The 18,752-nt window shown below is 41.7% G+C and overlaps 1 protein-coding gene across 1 annotated transcript in view; it reads left to right on the top strand.

Moving 5' to 3' along the window:
* Positions 1–18,186, top strand: part of LOC126388126 (myotonin-protein kinase) — a 22,531-nt gene extending 4,345 nt beyond the window's left edge. The window contains exons 2-15 of the mRNA XM_050041021.1: positions 11,145–11,236; positions 11,472–11,555; positions 11,779–11,874; positions 12,018–12,166; positions 12,965–13,058; positions 13,214–13,411; positions 13,512–13,760; positions 14,648–14,727; positions 14,826–14,922; positions 15,061–15,275; positions 16,638–16,735; positions 17,688–17,749; positions 18,044–18,118; positions 18,178–18,186. Coding sequence (XP_049896978.1) covers positions 11,145–11,236; positions 11,472–11,555; positions 11,779–11,874; positions 12,018–12,166; positions 12,965–13,058; positions 13,214–13,411; positions 13,512–13,760; positions 14,648–14,727; positions 14,826–14,922; positions 15,061–15,275; positions 16,638–16,735; positions 17,688–17,749; positions 18,044–18,118; positions 18,178–18,186 — 1,598 coding nt within the window. The remainder of the gene's footprint in view (positions 1–11,144; positions 11,237–11,471; positions 11,556–11,778; positions 11,875–12,017; positions 12,167–12,964; positions 13,059–13,213; positions 13,412–13,511; positions 13,761–14,647; positions 14,728–14,825; positions 14,923–15,060; positions 15,276–16,637; positions 16,736–17,687; positions 17,750–18,043; positions 18,119–18,177) is intronic.
* Positions 18,187–18,752: the final 566 nt, after the last annotated feature.

Genomic DNA, 18,752 nt, shown 5'->3' with positions numbered 1-18,752 from the left:
CTGGCTGGCTGGATTGTCCGCTCGGGCTGCCGTACATACATGGCGGCGCAAGATGGCGACCTCTCTAAAGCAAGGCCCTTGCTATATATATATATAAAAGCATAATTATAAGGCTACGAAAACCAAACAAATTTTATTTTATAGCGATTATACACTTGTATAAACATATTAATGGGTAGAATATTCAGATTCAGATTTGACAATAAACCATTCCAAATATTACACACTGGCCCATTAAGTCAGACTAAAATTATCTGATTATTTCAGAATCTGACATACAGTATATTTGTGTACCCCACTGAAAAAAGCATATTGCCCAACATACATTGTTATAATACAGATGGGACAGCATGAGATGGGACAAAAATGTCAGTGGTGGACTATCAGACATTGAAAGCTGATCTTTATCCTTATCTCTTTACCCTTTTCTTGCAGTTATCATCAAATGCCACATGAACGACGGGCTGGTAAACTCCAGTAAATAGTCTGTACCAGGATGTTTCACTAGCCAGCAAAAGCACTCAAATGCGGACTGTCTCAGGAAGGTTTATGGATTGATTGCTGTTTGACAGGCAGGTTGGAGGCTTTGTTGTGTAGCTGTGTTGTAAGTTGGCAGTCTGAATTCAGCTGAGTTTTCTCTGACAAAGATAAAAGTGTAGGTTCAATCACCGACTCTGTGAGAGAACATAAGTTTAAACCTCCAGACTATCATGTTGCAGATTTAGAAAGAATTCAGGCTGAAATTAAGTTATTTTTTGATTGATAAGTCAGAGTCTACAATGAACCTGGGTACAAATCCTAGTTGTCATTTGTGGTGTCAGAGTTTCAGTTTTTTATACAACCTGTCACCATGATTTTAATTTCTGATAAATGAATCAGCCTCACTGGTTTAGTTTAAAGATAAAAAAAAAAAAAACAGTTAAAAAACATAATGACCACAAGTTGACCAACCTGACTAAAATTCCTCTCAAGACCAAAACTAAGACTAAATCTAAAATTGCTGTCAAAATAAACACGCCACCAAAACAATAAGACTGATAATTAGCACCACAGGTATATGGAAACAAATGTATTTTTGATTATGGTGGGAGCTGTTCCTTTAAGCTGCATTATCCAATATAATTAATTGACATTCATCTGAATCCAAACTGGATTTTATTTAAAGACTGACCGACAGGCAAGGTCGACATTTTCCAGGGATTACAGTGCACCGCGACTCTAAAATGAGCCTCACAGTTTTGGGCACATGATGTGAAGAGCATTTCAGCGCTGAGCTTTAGCGACCACACACAGATCTGCCCTCGTAACCTCAGTGTTCTGACCTAGAGCAACAGGAGACTACGACAAGGTCATTAACGACAACTCTCCTCTGCTGACTTTCTGCCATCCCTCATGAACCTCCCACAGACTTAACATGACACTGATGCTCACTGCTTATATGTTGTGGTGGTGATTTCAGCTGGTGCTTCCCTACCATGCCGAACATTTTTATCAATTATAGACAATTACACGCACACATACGTATCAACACACTGAATGGCTCATAAATGCTGCCCATTGTAGTATGGCTGCCTGCCCCTGCTCTGTGTGTATATCTGTTGACATGTCATCACACTTTAACTTCACCCCCATCCATCCTCTCTCTCTGTTATTGACAGAATACATCCCTGCATGTGACTGTGACTGTGTGTATGTATTGTATTGTCCAGTAGCCAGGGGGGCAACGGGGCTATCATGTGTCCCCAGTGATGTGACACTCCAAATTTAACCACAGCATGTGTCCGGGAATGAGGATCAAGTGTCGGAGTTGGCCGGGCTTTCGGTGATGAAGCAGATTTCTGGGTTTAGTTGGACTTGAGGCCTGAGCTTCAGAGTAAATATGCTTCACTCGAATGGCGAGGATCGGGGAAGCATCACAAGCAGAGGGAAATAATACTTTTTTCAAGATTTTTATTTGTCATTGTGGAGTGCTTGTTTGCCTTCTCCTGTACTATGCTTGAATATAAATAGAAAATACTATATATACAAGGATTCGGATGGCCTGAGGGAATTAGCTCCTCTTTAGCCTCTCTGTTCTGGCCCTGTGACTGTGGGAGCGCTTCCCTGACCGCAAGAATTCAAAAAGGTCATTGGTCAGATGGCTCAAATCGTTTGTGATTCTGCCAGCCTTGGTCCTGCACCACCTGGCGTAAGTGTCCTGTAGGCTGGGGAATGCACCCCCTGCGGCACTTTTGGCACACTGTACCACACTCGGCAAGGCCTTGCAGGCCTGTTAGGTACTGCTGCCAGGCCAGGTGTGATGGCAGTTGGGAGAAGTTTTCCTAGACGGCTTTCTACCAAACGGATTTCTTGTTTAAGGTTTGAAAAAGGTCATGGATTGGGTTAAATTTAATCAACAGACTTCTGTCAGAAAGTGCTTTCTGGGGGAAATCCTACAAGGAAAACTCTTATGTGCGTAATGTTGATCCCTGACAACATACTTTCCACAGTGCAAGTGTAGAAGGTTTTGAGGGTTTGGTATTTGCTCAGGTTTTAAATGATCTGTGTCTGTGATTTAAGTACAATGGAGGTGAATGAAAATGTGTTTGTGCTGCTCACAACACTGAAAATTTCAACAGCAATATGTTTTACAGAGGCAGTGTCCCCAATAATCTGGAAAATCGACAGACACTGCTGTTAGTAAAATTAACAAACAAATCTTGTTTTAGTGTCCAGTATGTTCTGGGTCAGCCTGCCGAACACCTGGGTGCTCATGAATCCCTAACCTGTCCTAACGTAATGCAGCAATGGCACTAAATGAATAAGCGAGGACCGATTAAATCAGACTTGAGTAGAAGCCTCCACCAGCTAAGGCCAAAAGTGCATTCACGTGCTCCTCAGATGGTTGTTCTTCCGAACTTTGGTGTGTTCATGACCTATAAGTTGTAACATGGAAACAACACGAACTCTACAAAGATGTTTTCTATTTAATTGCTCGGAGCATTTAAACAACACATTGATAACAAAAAGCTACGGAAACAGATGAGGGGAGCCATGAAATAGAGTGGTACAGGAATGAACCCTAAAACCCAGAGTTAGCATGTTTACACTACGGGTTCCCTTGTCGCAAAGTCAGTGGGTTTTTTGAATGGGTTTTTGGTGCCTGAAGCCTGATGCCTGAAATAAGGTCTGTTAACACAAGCTAAGAGACGTTTTGTTCTATGACATAAAATATGTCAGTAAAGACCCCCTGGTTTTAAAAAAGGTGGTTGCTAACAAGCGGCTAAATGAGACCACAGAACATCATCACTCCTAACATGGCTTTACAGCCTTGGTGTGGTGATAACGTTGAAGTCATGTGACCACTGTGTAGTTCGTTTATAGCCTAACGTTAGCTTGTTGCATCTGGCGACTGCATTGAAGCTTTAAAAACCATAAAAGTGGTGTTTGTTTGTGAAGATTATTTCGCAAAACAAAATGTGTAAGTATCAGAAACGTTTGTTTGCCACTGAGCTTATTTTCTGCGATAATCAAATTATTATCATTTGAAAAATCCCACTGGCTTTTTGACGAGGGAACTAGGGTGACACTTACTTCCACATCGGCCTACAACAAAATGTCATCCCTACAACACTAAATGATCGGGAGGTAATTTTTCAAATTATTCTGACATCACATGAATGCAGCACAAGGCTGGGGAGGTAACTGGGATGTCTACTACTTGCCCCTACAAGAATGACAGACTTGAAAGAATTGATACTGTGAAAATAATCAGTCCTTCCATAACTATGAGCCACTCCTTTAAAACGGTAAAAGTTGTATAATGCAGCTTTAACATTGATTAGATTTGTTGTGCCTTTGTGAAGCTCAGTGTAGTCTTTGGTCAGTTGAGTTCTGCTATGACAAGAGGAACTGGTGGATTAACTGGTTGGAAACTGTTAGAGGAACATTTCACAGAAGACCAAACCAAGGATCTTATAGGCCTTTAGTAACACATAGAAATAACTTTTCTCACCAAAAATCTCTACGTAGCAGTTTTCATGTAGCGTCCCCTCCACCCTGCTCTGTGTCTGCTCAGGTCTGGTCACTCCCTACATGGTTTCCTAACAGGAGAGGTCAGTGATGGTGACAAAGCCAGAGTCAATATTTACAGGAGCTAGCAATGACTCCATCACACTTTTTTCTGTTCCACCAAAAATGTATAAATAATGATAAGCAATGCAAAATGATAATAATTCTTGGTATAATCCGTGCATAAAGTCCAACACAAAATGGCTTTGTGTTGGACAGCAGCAGTCTGTGTGGGCTAGCCTGATACAAAACAATTGTCCACATATGAGGATGGATTTTATGAATGGTTGTTAGTCATCAACATGTGCAGTCATGAGATATGATCACAAGGCTCTTCAGCTATTCACATCTGTTTCTCACTGTTTTATGTCCCATTCAGAACTGTGTCTTACTGTCCTTACAGCATCAACATGCTGGAGACGAATTATGCAAATAAAAACCAGAAATATCAGAAACAAACCCTGCGGAAGGACATTCCATCTCCTCGGCTAACTGTTCACCAACACATTCGATCACTTTCTCATTGATCCATTTTGTAAAACCCTGTCCTCCATCTCCTTGATCCGTCGTCCTTCATGGAGGGGAGTAGTTTCCGTCCATGACGACAGGAAGCTGGCAGAGGGGTTGGCAGAGCACTTACGGTGGTGGTCTTGAATAAACACAAGCAGGCACACAGGCTCAGGATATACGCACATACCGTATGCACACACACACACATGCACAGACCGTTCCACAGACTTTGCTTTTTTTGGTAGGATACAGCTGCAGGAAGCACAGAGAACAGGATGGACAGCAATGTCCATTTCCTGCGCAGAAACAAACAGAATTATTTCCCCCCACTGTTGGATTTTTAATAAAGAGCTACAGACATGGATAATGATGTTGCTGAGGAGCGAGGAGGCTGGAAAGTTCAAACTTAATTCAGAGGTATCAAGGTGGTGGACACTTACTGATAGGTATGTTTTTCAGCACTAAACATCATGAAGTCCACTTCTTAGCTGCCACAGAGCTAAGAGAAGATGAGTGATCTAGACACAAGGCTATGTAAGGACACACTGGAGGAGTTACATCTCTCATCTGGCTAAACATCTCCACATGTCTCAGGAAGACCTGGAGGATGAGGTCTGAGGAAAGCACTTTTGGGCTACCTAGCCTAGTCTCCTGCCACTGCAACTCAGACATGGATTAATGGCCAAAAATGGATGAATGGCATAAGAAGAATTGATAAGCCTTTATCGTGGCTGCTCTTGTTTTAGTTAACTTAGTTTCAAGAATTCTTAAAAATTTTTACTTTTTGACCATTAAATGTTGACAAACTAAATGGGTTGACATGTAGATCAGAACGATCAATTACTGTATGTTCACACCAACAGCGACAAGAGCTTCCAAAGCGGCAGAAGTCATTAGTTTTCAATGAGAGCCCGGCAACTTGGGCGACATGGTTGTCAGCCGCACATGGGCGACCAAAGCGACCGGAGCGGTCCGGAGGGGAGTTAAAACTAGTTTAACTTTATGGTAATGAGCTCTGACGCAGTTCGGTGGCAACCAGTCGGAATGCTGATGTGCTTCGATGAAGCGGGTCCCAGAGAACAAGCCATGTAACTTTGGTTCCTACAGCACACTTGTTCCGACAATGGATATTGAGAAGTTGATTACTTGTGTTCGCGCCCACTCAGTCCTTTATAATGTGTCGCAGTTCGGTTACAGAGAACAAAATTAAAAGAATGAGGCTTGGGACCATGTCGCGGAGGTAGTTTGTTGGTCTGGTGGTCTGGTGAGTTTTAAAGTGTGTAATGTTAGTAATAGAGGAGAGAATTGCTGGCTAATGTTGCGACATAGCATGTAAGTCTTCCTAGCTTGGTTTGAATGGGATGACATACGTTTTCTGTTTTCATTGACCAAACATAACTTTCTGTAGGCCAACTATGAGCTTTTTGACTGGACAACAGCAAGCAGCAACTACGCTGCTTTCAAGCCAGTGATCCACTTTGCGGCTCCTTCAAATTGACAAGCACGATCGAACGTTCAGTGAAAGCTGCCACAAATATTTTTGAGAGTCGTGCTTCCAGGCGTCGGTGACAGACTTTGCCTCTTTGGAAGCTTCTGGTGTAGGGCTGAGATTCTACCCAGAACCATTTGCTTCTGAAGTACCCTTTTTTGAAGAAAGGGCCTGTGTCCGAAATTCCATACTAACATGCAATGTAGTAGGGTGTTTTTTTTGTTTTTTAGTATGTCATACCTTAGTACTAAACCAATGGTATGTGAATTGCATTTCCGCTTAAATTTGTGTTACTGTCCACTGGTGCACTGTAAATGTGCTCCATTCTTTCAACACTGGATTGTGTTGTTAATGTGCCAACTGGTGTGTGGGTGAGGATTCGATATGTGGCGGTTCGGCCACTCTTGTTTAGAGTACACAGCAGGATGGACAAAGATATTCTCTTAAGCAGCACTTTATTTTTCCCCACACTTCAGCAGCTTCACAACAACCACATTTCCTGGTTACACAGCCTTGTTATGAGTCACATGTCTCTCAACTAACCAATGAGAAGCTAGAAGGACTTTGACTGAGGTAAATGTGTGTGAAAATTACTTTGGTAGATCCAGCAAATTATTTAAATGTTTTTAAGAATGCTGCTGTGAATATTTTCACATGTAATAACTGTGAATATAAATGTGTAAATAGTTAAGTGTACAAACACACACAGTGTATTTTTTAGCAAATTACTAAAACACATGAATTAACCTAACTTGTAAACCTCACACTGGCATCAAGACGGTCTAATGGTTTGAATGATGAATACAGACTGGAGAGTTATATCCTCTCATGCAGGCGCAGAGCGTACGTGCTGGTTGGCTGTCAGCTGCTGTCTTTGTGATGTGTTCATGTGCAACTTTTTGGCCGAGACATGGTGACGCCAGGTAACGCAGCAGGGGGCCTTCATCGTTGGTAGTTCTTTGAAGTCGGTTTGGTTTTAGATTTTGTGTATTCATTTGTTCTCTCCTTAATCTATCACACCACTTTTCTTTTTACGAGGAGGTCTTTACACTTATTTCTGATGATGATGATGATGATGTTCTGATGTAGAGCAACATGTTACAAGAATCTGGGTGACGGATCTGCTTTTTTCTGTTGGAAATTCTTCTGTGAAGCTGGGCAGAACCACACTGGAGTAATTATTTCATCCTGTCGGCAGAAAAATACAATTTATCTGTTTCCATATGAGATGAACAGTATACGGTTATGTAGTGTAATCGTAGAAGGGTCGATCTGTAAAATGAATGCTGTCCATTCATCAGTCTGTTTCTGTGTGGCCACAGTCACAGTCTTCTGCGTCTGCTTTATGTGATGCATCACAGGTCACATGGCTGATCCAGCCTACTGACCCAGGGCTACAGTTTGTATGTTCTCGGTGGATAGAGGATCCTTGTCACAGGATCGTCCTGTTGCTTCAGGAAACTTCCAGCTCTGAGGCGACAGTGCATGTGTGTTCCTGAAGTTGCTCTCTCTTCTTGTCTTAAAACAGTTTAGACTGCGCCTCTGCCTCACTTGCATTCCTCTCGGCGTGTGAGGAGGTGGGGGAATGAAAATAAAAATAAAGGACTGGAAAACTTGCCGCGATTCATAAATGATAGCTGCTATTTATAGCCGCACAGAGCGACTCCGATTCAGACAGTTACTCTGTTGAAGAGGAACTCCCTTTATGGTGAATAGAATCTTCTGTTCAGCTGGGAGGACACGCGGAGCTGTAAACTGTATGCGTGCTGACACTTAATAGGACCCTGCTGTTATTCGAGAGCCAGAATGAAAAGAACAAGCAGCAAATAGGCATTTCACAGTTGAAGACATCCACAGGGTCAAATTGCCGACCTCATCACCTTAGAGCTGGAAAACACTTAATCAGGATCTTTATAGGAATGGTCATGTCCTAAGGCTCCTACATACTTCCCTCATTATGTCCACGGCAACATGTTAGGGGCCTACAAAACACCAAAACGCTACAACCACCTTAAAAGTATGTGTCTAAGTTTAAAGGATCACGTACAGAAGCCAAGAACGACTGCAATAATTTCAGCTTTATGAGCAGCTGAATACCTCCTGTGACAGCTACTGAATCCTTAATGGAGCAGTTCAGCATTTTGGAAAAAATGAATATGAAGCTAAATATGGAGCTGAGCCAGCATGTGACTGGCTAAGCTTATCATGAAGTCTTGGAGCAGGGGGAAACAGCTTCCCTAACTATGTCCAAAACTTTGAAAAATATATGCCTACCTGTATCTCTACAGCTGATAAACCTTTAAACAAACAAAATGTATAAATCACAAGTTGTGGATTTAGGAGAGTTGTATTCACAGAGGTATTTTTATTAATGGAGATGTAGGTACAAGTACAGTCTTTACAAGTAACAGATATCTCCATGCTTCACATATTTAGATTAAAAAAAGACAAATGTTGAAATGTAAAGTTGAGAAAATTTACTTTTGAGCAAAACGTTTATCTCCTAAAAATAAATGTAATGTCTTCCTACGGCTAAATAACATTATATCTTTTGATGGTGTTGAGGGAGATTTCCAGGCTTTTAGGAGCATTGTATGCAGGATTATTCATGCCATACTAACCCGTCCAGGTCCCCCACTTCAGGTCCATTGCAATGGACGTAACTTTTCTAGGATGTCTAGATCTATGATTACTGTCACCTGACATCACCCAAATGCCTAGACTTGTCTAATTGGATGTCTATAAGCCAATCACACTGTTCCACATCATCTAAAGTTGACTGCAGTAGAGCCACGCCCCTTTTTTTAAACAAGCATGGCCAACTGCAAGGCAAGGAGCAAGCACAAGGCACATTTTAGGGCCTGTCCCAATACCCCCCCTTAGCCCTACCCCTTGGCCCAACTCCTACATTTGCGCGTTCCCGCGAGGGGTAGGGGTGTCCCAATTCCTTTTTGCGTGTAGGGGTAGGGGGCATAACGAGGGGTAATGGGTATGAAACTAGCCCTTCGGAGCGAGGGATTTCGGATTCTGACTTGCCAGCAAGGGGTAAACGTCACCATGGCTAACACTGAGCAAGAGACGGGGAAAAAAGTTCATACATAGCTAACGTTACCGCCGTCAGGTTGCTTGTTAGCTAGCTAGCTAGCTCGCACTATCTGGCGTCTGTCATCTGTCCTGTTCTGCAAAATTGTTGGATTATTCACATTACGATAACACGTCAGCTAGTATAACTATGCTGCCTCGTAATGTTAGCTGGTTAGCTAACTAGCTAGCTAACTAGCAGAAGTCCCCTGTCGTCTGTCGTTCATCAAACGAAGCATGATGAATACAGCAAATGCGATAGGTAGGATGAACTCAACCGGAGACTCCATTGTAGATGCCGGTTGGAAATGTAGATGGCTCGCAGCTTCCTGTTTAAAACAGTTACGTATGTGTGAACATAACCGACGCGGTGACGTAGTGAGTGGTGTCCCAATTCCTAGGGAAAGATTTCTACCCTTACCCCTCGTTGCTTCATTTAGAGGGCCAAGGGGTAGTGGGCAATGGCTAGGGGTAGGGCCAAGGGCTAAGGGGTAGTGGACAAGGGGGGGTATTGAGATTGGGCCATAATCTATTTAACATAGTTAACAAGTACATAATTTGTGTTGAACTGTGTTTAAGTAGACATTAGAACACTGTCAAGCTAAGGAATGAGTGGAACATGTAGTTTTGCATTGCCAAAAGTTTTCTGGAGAACGTGAAAAGTTAAAGAGGGAAATCAGGAGGCTAGGAGTGGAAGAATTCAGTTTAAAAGAATGTATTTGACATCAGTGTAGGAGGACTGTTCCAATATTTGAAAGAAATTGGACTGGTTAAGATATTTTATTTTCTTTCTTTCTTTTTTGTGGAAAGGATAAATAACTCTGGTTCACACTCCAACACAGTGGGTGGCAGTAATGCACCTTAACGCTGGTTGCCACGTGCCATAAAACCTAAAAGAAGAAGAAGAATCATTAGATGTTATATGACTTATAAATGTCAGAATATAATATGAAAGATTTATAGCTGTATCTCAGAAACGGACGGTGGATCTGAGTGTCACTGAACAGGGAAGTGCTGTGCTGATCTAATTTCCTAATGAATCAGCCTATAATGCATCCTATTGATTAGGAACATAGAATATTATACTCAAGTGGTTTTCAGGAGATCCCTCAGAAATTGAGGATATTTTGAGTAGTGATGACAGATACAACACAATATATCTATACAATGTGTTTTAAAGCATCACTTTATTCACTGATTTGAGTTAACCACTCATGAAAAAATAAATTAACTCAGGTTTTTTGTTGAAAAAAAGGTGTGTTAAGACCATTTATTGTCATTATTACTATTAGGTTGTTTCTTGCATTCATATTCTCCATCCAATAAAAAGGACAGAAGGGATAACACATAACAAAGTATCCTGATGAATAAAACGTTTGGCCTTTTTTGGCAAGAAATCCACTATTACAATATTGTTTTTGTGTTTGGAACATTTTTGGCTTCTGAGCAGGCTAAGCTAAGTGAATCGTGTGCTACTTTTAGGTTCATATTTAATGTACAAGCAGAACAAGAGTGGTGTCGACCTTCTTATCTCTCTCTTACCGCAAGAAAGCAACAAGCACAGTACCCAAAACTATTCATTTATTTTTGAAATGTAAATTCCACAGACTTCATTGCATACACTATTTACTTGAGTTACTGAATGTATAGTTTATTTTTACCCTATTTGATCTTGATTTTATTTTTTATTTATTCATTCATTCAAGTCAAATCAAGTTTGAATTTGAAATTTGATTTATTTAATAACGGGCGTTTGAATTTTCTACCTAAATGTGTAAAAAATAAAAGAAAATCCTTAAGATTTTTTCAAGAGGCCAGTAGTGGTTTACCCCCTTTGGTACTGACTTGCTTGTGAGGTAAATAAAAACCATATATACCATCCCTCATTTTCATGGTCCAGGGATTAATACCAGCAATACTTTATTTCCCGTGTCCTCTCTTATCTGTAGGCTACATTATAGCACACAAATTTTCTTGGCAGTCACACTCTCGCTCCTCTCTCCTCCAATAACAGCTGAGCCCCTGGTGAGGCAGGTGAGGAGGACTCGCATCAAAAGAGAAGACTTTCACATCCTGAAGGTGATCGGTCGAGGCACATTCAGTGAGGTGAGCGGGTCTAAAACAGAAATTATGCTTTTAAAATTATCTTAACTGATCTGATAAGGAGTTGATGAGAATAGTTTCCAAAAGGATTTGAATTATTCTTTTTTTCCTGCTTTTATACTTATATATAAAGTTGTTGTTGTTAATAATTTGCAACTGGATGTAAAAGTTGCACTTTAAGCCACACTCAAAGATGCTCATCTGAATCATCCTCACTATAATCATATAACTGTTGCAGGTTGCTGTGGCGAGGATGCGAAGCACACAACAAGTATATGCTCTGAAGATTATGAATAAGTGGGACATGCTGAGGCGAGGAGAGGTAACACACAAACACAAAACCCTGCTCACATTCACAGGACAGAGAATATGGGCAATTTTCTTACTGCGATGCTGGGATGAGATGGAGGATAAAAGAAATTGTGCTCTTAAATTTAAGCTGCATGTTCTTCAGTTGTTTGTGGCTCAGTGTGACAGCTATTTAGCCATATCTCTTTCTCCTTGTGGGTTTTACCCGGTTGTCTTTATGTTTGTGTCGTACACAGACAGCATGTTACCAGGAGGAGAGGGAGGTTTTACTGAGAGGCGACAGACGCTGGATCACAGAGTTGCACTATGCCTTTCAGGATGACAACTATCTGGTGCGTATAAAATGAACACATCCAATCAATTGTGTCAAGTAAATGTTTTGTATGATTATATCCTGCTAGTCTTTAGTATGTGTTGTAATATAACTGAAATACCACTGCCCTTTCCCTCACCCATTCACCCCCTCCTCCCTCAGTACCTGGTGATGGATTACTATGTAGGGGGGGACCTGCTGACTCTGCTCAGTAAGTTTGGAGACCGGATCCCTGAGGACATGGCTCAGTTCTACTTGGCTGAGATGATCATGGCCATTGACTCTGTCCACAGACTGGGTTATGTTCACAGGTAGACTATTCTGCTCTTTAAAATGGTGCTCATGATGTTTTAATGTACAAATACTGGTACCAGGAAGTAAGACTTGTCGGACAATTAGCTTTTGATTTACCTGAAATTTACATGGTGTGGCCAACAATTGATTTACACCAACATGACGTATAATTAGTGTGTTCTCTAATGCCACGTAGGAACTATTTTCGTTCTACCAAACTACACCCTCCAACCATATCACTATACAGAAGGAAAGGTGCATCTATGGCTAGCTCACATAGCACAGCTCACCTAGTTCAGCCGAGGAAGACGCAATAAATGTTTGTATCTCACGCTGTCATTATCACCTCTTGCCCATGACTAGATGCACCCCTCCTTCTACGCGGTGATATGGTTGGCAGTTGTAGATCGAAAGAAAAGAGTTCCTATATGAAACTGCTCACAACAAGGTCTGTGGATTATCTTGAGCAAGCGGGTCATGATTTCTGGAAAGAGACATTGATGTTGAGTTGTTCAAATATATTTATTTGCCGCTTTGAGCACCACAAGCTGCTATTTTGTTCCATTATATTGGAGAGAAGGCAGACATCTCTACGGCCGATATCTCCAACACTCTGCAACTCACACTGAAACAATCTAGACTGATGAATAGCACTTTTGGTTATCAGTTATAAGTCCAACAGCTCACACCAAAAACATGGATGCTGTCTCTGCTAGAACTGCATGAGAACACTGCAAACAGCCTATGATATGTTGTTTTTGACTGATGACTTTCAGAGATGACAGTGTCCCCCCTCCGTCCCGTTTCTTACGCAGAGACATCAAACCTGACAACATCCTGCTGACAGCTGACGGACACATCAGACTAGGGGACTTTGGTTCCTGTCTGAGGCTCCTAGAGGATGGGATGGTGAGAGCTGACACAATCTTAGACAGTTTAATGAGGTATACTCTTCAAGGGAAAAAAACTGCCAAACATCAAATCATGTTCGTGCAGGTCATGACCTTTAGATTATGCTTTTATGTGTCTGAAAATCCATCAGCCTATTTCTGATTTCACTGCAGGTTCACTCATCCCTAGCAGTCGGGACCCCTGACTATTTGTCTCCAGAAATTTTACGGGCAGTAGAGGGAGGTGGAGGTTATGGTCCTGAATGTGACTGGTGGGCTCTGGGGATCTGTGCCTATGAGATGATGCTGGGGACCACGCCCTTCTATGCAGAGTCCATCTCTGAGACGTATGCAAAGATCATCCACTTTCAGGTGATTAAACACACTGATACTGACGACTGATACTTTTACGTTTGGGTGGTGGTAGTTTTAGCACACCCAAGCTTTTCTTTCTTTTTTTTTTAATCCGCAGGAGTATTTTGAGTTCCCCCCTTCTGGCCCTGAGATCTCAGACAAGGCTCGTTCCTTCGTCACTGGGCTCATCTGTGAGAGGGATGTCCGTCTGGGGAGGAAAGGCTCCAGTGACTTCAGGAGTCATCCCTTCTTCAGTGGACTCGACTGGGGTTCCCTGCATAAGCACCCTGCTCCCTTCCTGCCTGAAGTGTCTAATGCAACGGACACCTCCAACTTTGACATTCTGGATGACAGTCTCAGTGAAATGGTATTGTCTTGAGAGAATGTTACTCTCCCTGTCACGCACTTATGATGGAGCCTTGGTTGTGTCTGAAAGAACAACCCGTTTAGTTATGTGAGCAACATGGTTAAAGGGATAGTACGGATCTTTTGAAGTGAGGTTGTTTGAGGCACTTATCCATAGTCAGTGTATTACATACTGTAGATGTCAGTCGGCAGGCTCCAGCTTGGAAACTAAGCCACTTTATCTTGCCATCTAACAGCCCTTTCCGACTGGGAACTGAAGCCATCTTTCAAAGCCAAACTCCATTGAGAAAAACAGTAATTTAACATCACTGAACACAGGGGCTGCTGTTCTTCTGCTGTCTCCATCAGTTTGCTTCTTTGTGTTATTGTGTGACTTTGGTGTTTAAAAGGGCTAGTTCGGATTCACCAGAGTCCCACAGTAACACAAACAAACAAAGAGATCGAGGCAGTGATAGACCAGGAGCTCCCACTTTAGCAAGCTAAAATTGGTGTTGTGGTCAATGGAGTCTGGTGGCTTTGGTGACAGCATAGGTGGGGAACTGAGGACGATAACGGCATACTTGTCGGAAAGGGCTGTCTGTGTCAAGATTAAATTGTGAATATATTCTCAATATAGTGTACACCTAAACTGTTGTTGATTTTTTTAGGTGCCTAAAATGCGATTTGCTGGCAATGTGCTTGCACCTCTTAACCTCATAAACTAACCCCAACTATCACTTTAATCCTCCACACTTTTCTAGGAGGAAAAGTAATAATTTTATGTAACCATCTGCAGATATTTTTGTGGCCTTTAATAACAGAGCTTTTCATCATGATAAAATCTGCCTTACAAACTTCATAATAAAATAACACCTACTGGTAGCTGTTGGTATCTGTTGTGTTCTGCAGGAGACACTGTCTGATGTGATGGACAGAGCTCCAGTGGGAGTGCACTTGGCTTTTGTTGGATACTCTTACACCGCTACCTGGTAAACTTGAATTCATGGCTTTATTTACATCCAGCAACTCTCACTGGCCTTTATATGAAGTCTTCCTTGGTACTGTTTAATCTGTCTCTCTTTTATAGTCAGACGGGTGCCATCGACCGCAGTCAAGACATCATGATGCAGATTGACCACACAAGGCTCAGGGACTGTGAGAGCCTTTACAAACCAGAGAAAACGGTGAGACATCGCATTTTTCCATTTGTCAGGCTGCACCTGTTACTTTATATATTTTTATACATTTTCACTCACTGACAACAAATATTGTGTAGTTTTCGTTGTTTTCTTGAGCCTGATCCACCCATGGTTTGAATTCAGAGCCAGCTGTGGCAGCTCACAGACACTCTACAAGACGGCCTTCCGGCTCTTATGGAGCTCCCGCTAACTCTGGAGCAAGGTCCAACTGCATCCACGCAGACCACCACTGAGGAGGAGGAGGTGGAGGAGGAGGAGGAGGAGGAGGAGGAGGAGGAGGAGGAGGAGGAGGAGGAGGAGACTGACCAAATATCAGGACTTGATGACGGCTTGCAGAGGTATGAATTGAGTTAGTCTATGTCAAAATATAAATACCATAAAACTTCAATTTAAAGCCTAGTCCCAATTAAACGCCCGCTGCCTTTTACTAACCTAGTATAGCTACACATTTTGAGAAATAAAAGCCTGTCTCAGTGAGACACATGGTCTGGTTGCCAAGCAGTTCATTTTTCCCTTTTTTTAAAAAAGTTTTTCGGATGTGTAAAAGTGAGTTGTTGGCTACCTCAAATAATGTGTCCATTCCTCGATTACCCTTTAAGTTATTCATACTCCTTTAGTCTGTAAGGGTCCTCAAATCAAAAGAATCAAAATGGTTTTCATAAAAATTCATCAAAATTGTAAGTATTGTTTTAACAGGAAAAAGTGATGTTGTGTCGGTGTGCCAGGTGCCATAATCCTCAAGTGCCGTAACTCTCTTAATGATGTGCTGTATGTCAGAGCTAGATTGAATAAATGATTCATAACTGATACATTGCCTGAAGCCTAATATTTAAACAAGTAATATTCATACTGTTTTCACTAAACAATTTGTAAAAGTGTAAAAGTGAACCACCACATCACTGCTGATCGCCACACAAGACAATGATGTAAAGGGAAACTTTGCTGATATTGAACCAGCTGTGTGGCATCACAGTGTGTGCAGATGAACGGTGTTTGGCTTCGACCCCGTGCTGCTGCCAGCACCTGGACCTCTGCTGCTGAACTGGCAGGGATCTCCAGGGAAAGTCAAACAACATTCATCTGCACACACTGTGATGACACAGAGCTGGTTGAACATCAGCAAAGTTTCCCTGCTTCCCTTCACTGGTTCCTGTAGAGCAGGGTCGGCCTTTATTCACTGTTATAATCACTAAAAAGCAAAAGCAGCATGTGTATACATTCAGTAGGCTATATCTTCAGTAGCTAGCTAGCTAACCCTACACTTTTCAGGGTCTAATTTTGGTTTTGGAACAGGGAGGAAACGTATATCTTTTTCCAACCTCTCCAGGTAACGAGTATCATTAATACACGACGTGCCCCAGGCACAACATTTAGCTCCAAATCTACAAAACCAGCCTGAAAATGAAGGAAATCTGAAACGATGGAGCACAGTTGTGTTGTTTTTTGCACCCTGGTCTGAGCCAGCCTGATGCTATGTTATGATTGGCCAGTTTGCATCCAGGGGCAGGACTTAGTGAAGGGTCAATTTAACATGACTTCCGGTATAAATCATGCTCACTTACAGTCTTCTATCTTACCATAGAAAGAGATAATTTTGTTTATTGAACAGATACAGATACACACAAAAACATGAAGATATAAAACAATAAGAAGATACCATGAAACTTGTAAAACTCATTTGCGTCTTCTTTGTCCACCAGACGGTTACAAGAAGCAGAGAGGAGATATTGCCAGCTGGAGAAAGAAATGGAGAGATTGAAGGGGGAGATGCAGGACTGGAGAGCCCCCAAAGAGACAGGCAAGGGATCAACACCCCTGCTTCCTCATCACGCCATCATCATCATCTTCATCATCTTCTGTTCCTCTCTGTTTCACTTTATATTGTATGCCATGACACCATAGAAACCAATATGATTTTGACACTGTGAAGACCACAGTCATGGAATGGATCCTTTCATTGTTGTAGTTCAGCTAAACACAGCTACCAAATATCCATGCAACTGTTGATGGAAAGCAATGGAACATTAAAAGCCAGAGCCATATACACGTGGCTTTTGTTTTCATTTTGTCAAATTTAACCCAGTTGGTTGAAAAAAAAATCTCCTCTATGGCTGTTTTTAGAAATGCCAGGTATTTCAGTAACATGACCTAATCACAGAGACATCCACACAGCCAAAGTAGTACTTTAACAGTCCTCAGTATCTTAAGAACAACATAAATGTGAGGTGGAATGAGTTCCAGACAATATGAGCCACTCTGAATAAACACAGCGCTGCACAGTCCTGGCAACATCTGCTTATATTGGAGGCCTTAGTCAGAACATGGTGATAAATACCCACTCTAAGAATAGCCTTGGTATGCAGGAACTTGGATGCCCGTTTCCATAAATCAATACAGTGTCATGAGCTTTTTAAAGAGGCAGTGATGAGGGTCTTTCTGCTCCTGGACTAATGGGAGATGGGTGTTATGAATAATGACCACAAGTTGCAAACCCATGTGGACAAACCGCACGTACTGTACCTTGCTCCATGTGTGATGATAAAAACTCACTCCAGTCACTGCTTTCCCCATCGCTTCTCCTCTCCCTCCTTTCACACTCACGCCGTCATCCCTTTCATCATCACAAATATGTACTGTTTTTGTATTATTACAAATATGGCTGGCCAGCAGTGCACCCAAAGGCTGAATGCCTGCAGCAGCGCCGCCACACATCAAGGACTCTGATGTTCCTCTCTCTCCTCCAATCACAGCACTGAGTATCTACCCAGCATCTCTTGCTCTGCCTGCCCACTGTGTGGACCCATCAGGGGATGTAAGCCTATCTTTAATCCACTTTTTATATTATCTTTCTCTGCCTGACATGGAAAACAAAACACTTCTAAAACAGCATGTAAACTTTTTGATTCTCTAATTCATTTGCAGAAGCTCTGCAGTTGTTGCTTACAGTAAGTAACTAAGAGCAGGCTTGCTAATGGGCGAACAGAGAGTTTGACTGTATGACATGACATTTGTAAAGCTGGCCAAGTTCTTATTCAGTCAGCTAACTTCTATTTATGTTTCTGCAAAGCTGCTGTCTGTTCACTGGTCTGACTTGCATGTGTTACAGAGGGAGAGAGCGCCCCCAGGCTGCCATTACCCGCTGGTGATTCCTCTCCACCGCCACCTGCTCCTGTTCCACAGGGTACGGACACAAACAGTAATCTGCACATACATACATAAGGATTTTAAAACATTGTACAGGAGAGGTAAGAAGACAGAATGGCTTATGGAGATGCCTCTCCTATTAAAAAACAACAATCATACATTAAAAATAAAGATTGCATGATATTATATTAGAGTCCTTTTTAGATGTTTTCAGATAATAATAAAAATAACGTAGATGTTGATTGTAGTGATGGAAGTAGGTTGTTCCAAAGAGATGATCCTCTATATTTCAATGAATATTGATAAAGGGAAGTCCGACAATTTGGTAAAATATATGATATATGAAATATATGATAAAAGTCCTGAGCCTTTTCATGCATGAGTTATTACGACCCCAGCCAAGATTTTTTTCTCAAGTGTTTTTATTCCTCTTAAGTTTTTCAAATGTCCACAGGGGTGGACAGCATGTACAAAAATAAAATAAAATAAATATATATATATATATTAGAAAAAAATATATATAAACTTTTTTTTTTTTTTTTTACAAATTCTAATACTGTTCAATACCATACAAAAGGCAGAACTTAGCTCTCTACTCTCTTTCTACTCCTCCCTCCTATACCTACCTCCCCCTTCCCTCATTCAGCTCCTTCCTCTTCACTCCTCAATAC

The sequence above is a fragment of the Epinephelus moara genome, chromosome 3 (assembly GCF_006386435.1).
Source record: "Epinephelus moara isolate mb chromosome 3, YSFRI_EMoa_1.0, whole genome shotgun sequence".
Taxonomy (NCBI): Eukaryota; Metazoa; Chordata; class Actinopteri; order Perciformes; family Serranidae; genus Epinephelus; species Epinephelus moara.
The sequence above is the reverse complement of the archived record's forward strand: the minus strand, read 5'-3'. Positions and strand labels throughout refer to the sequence as shown.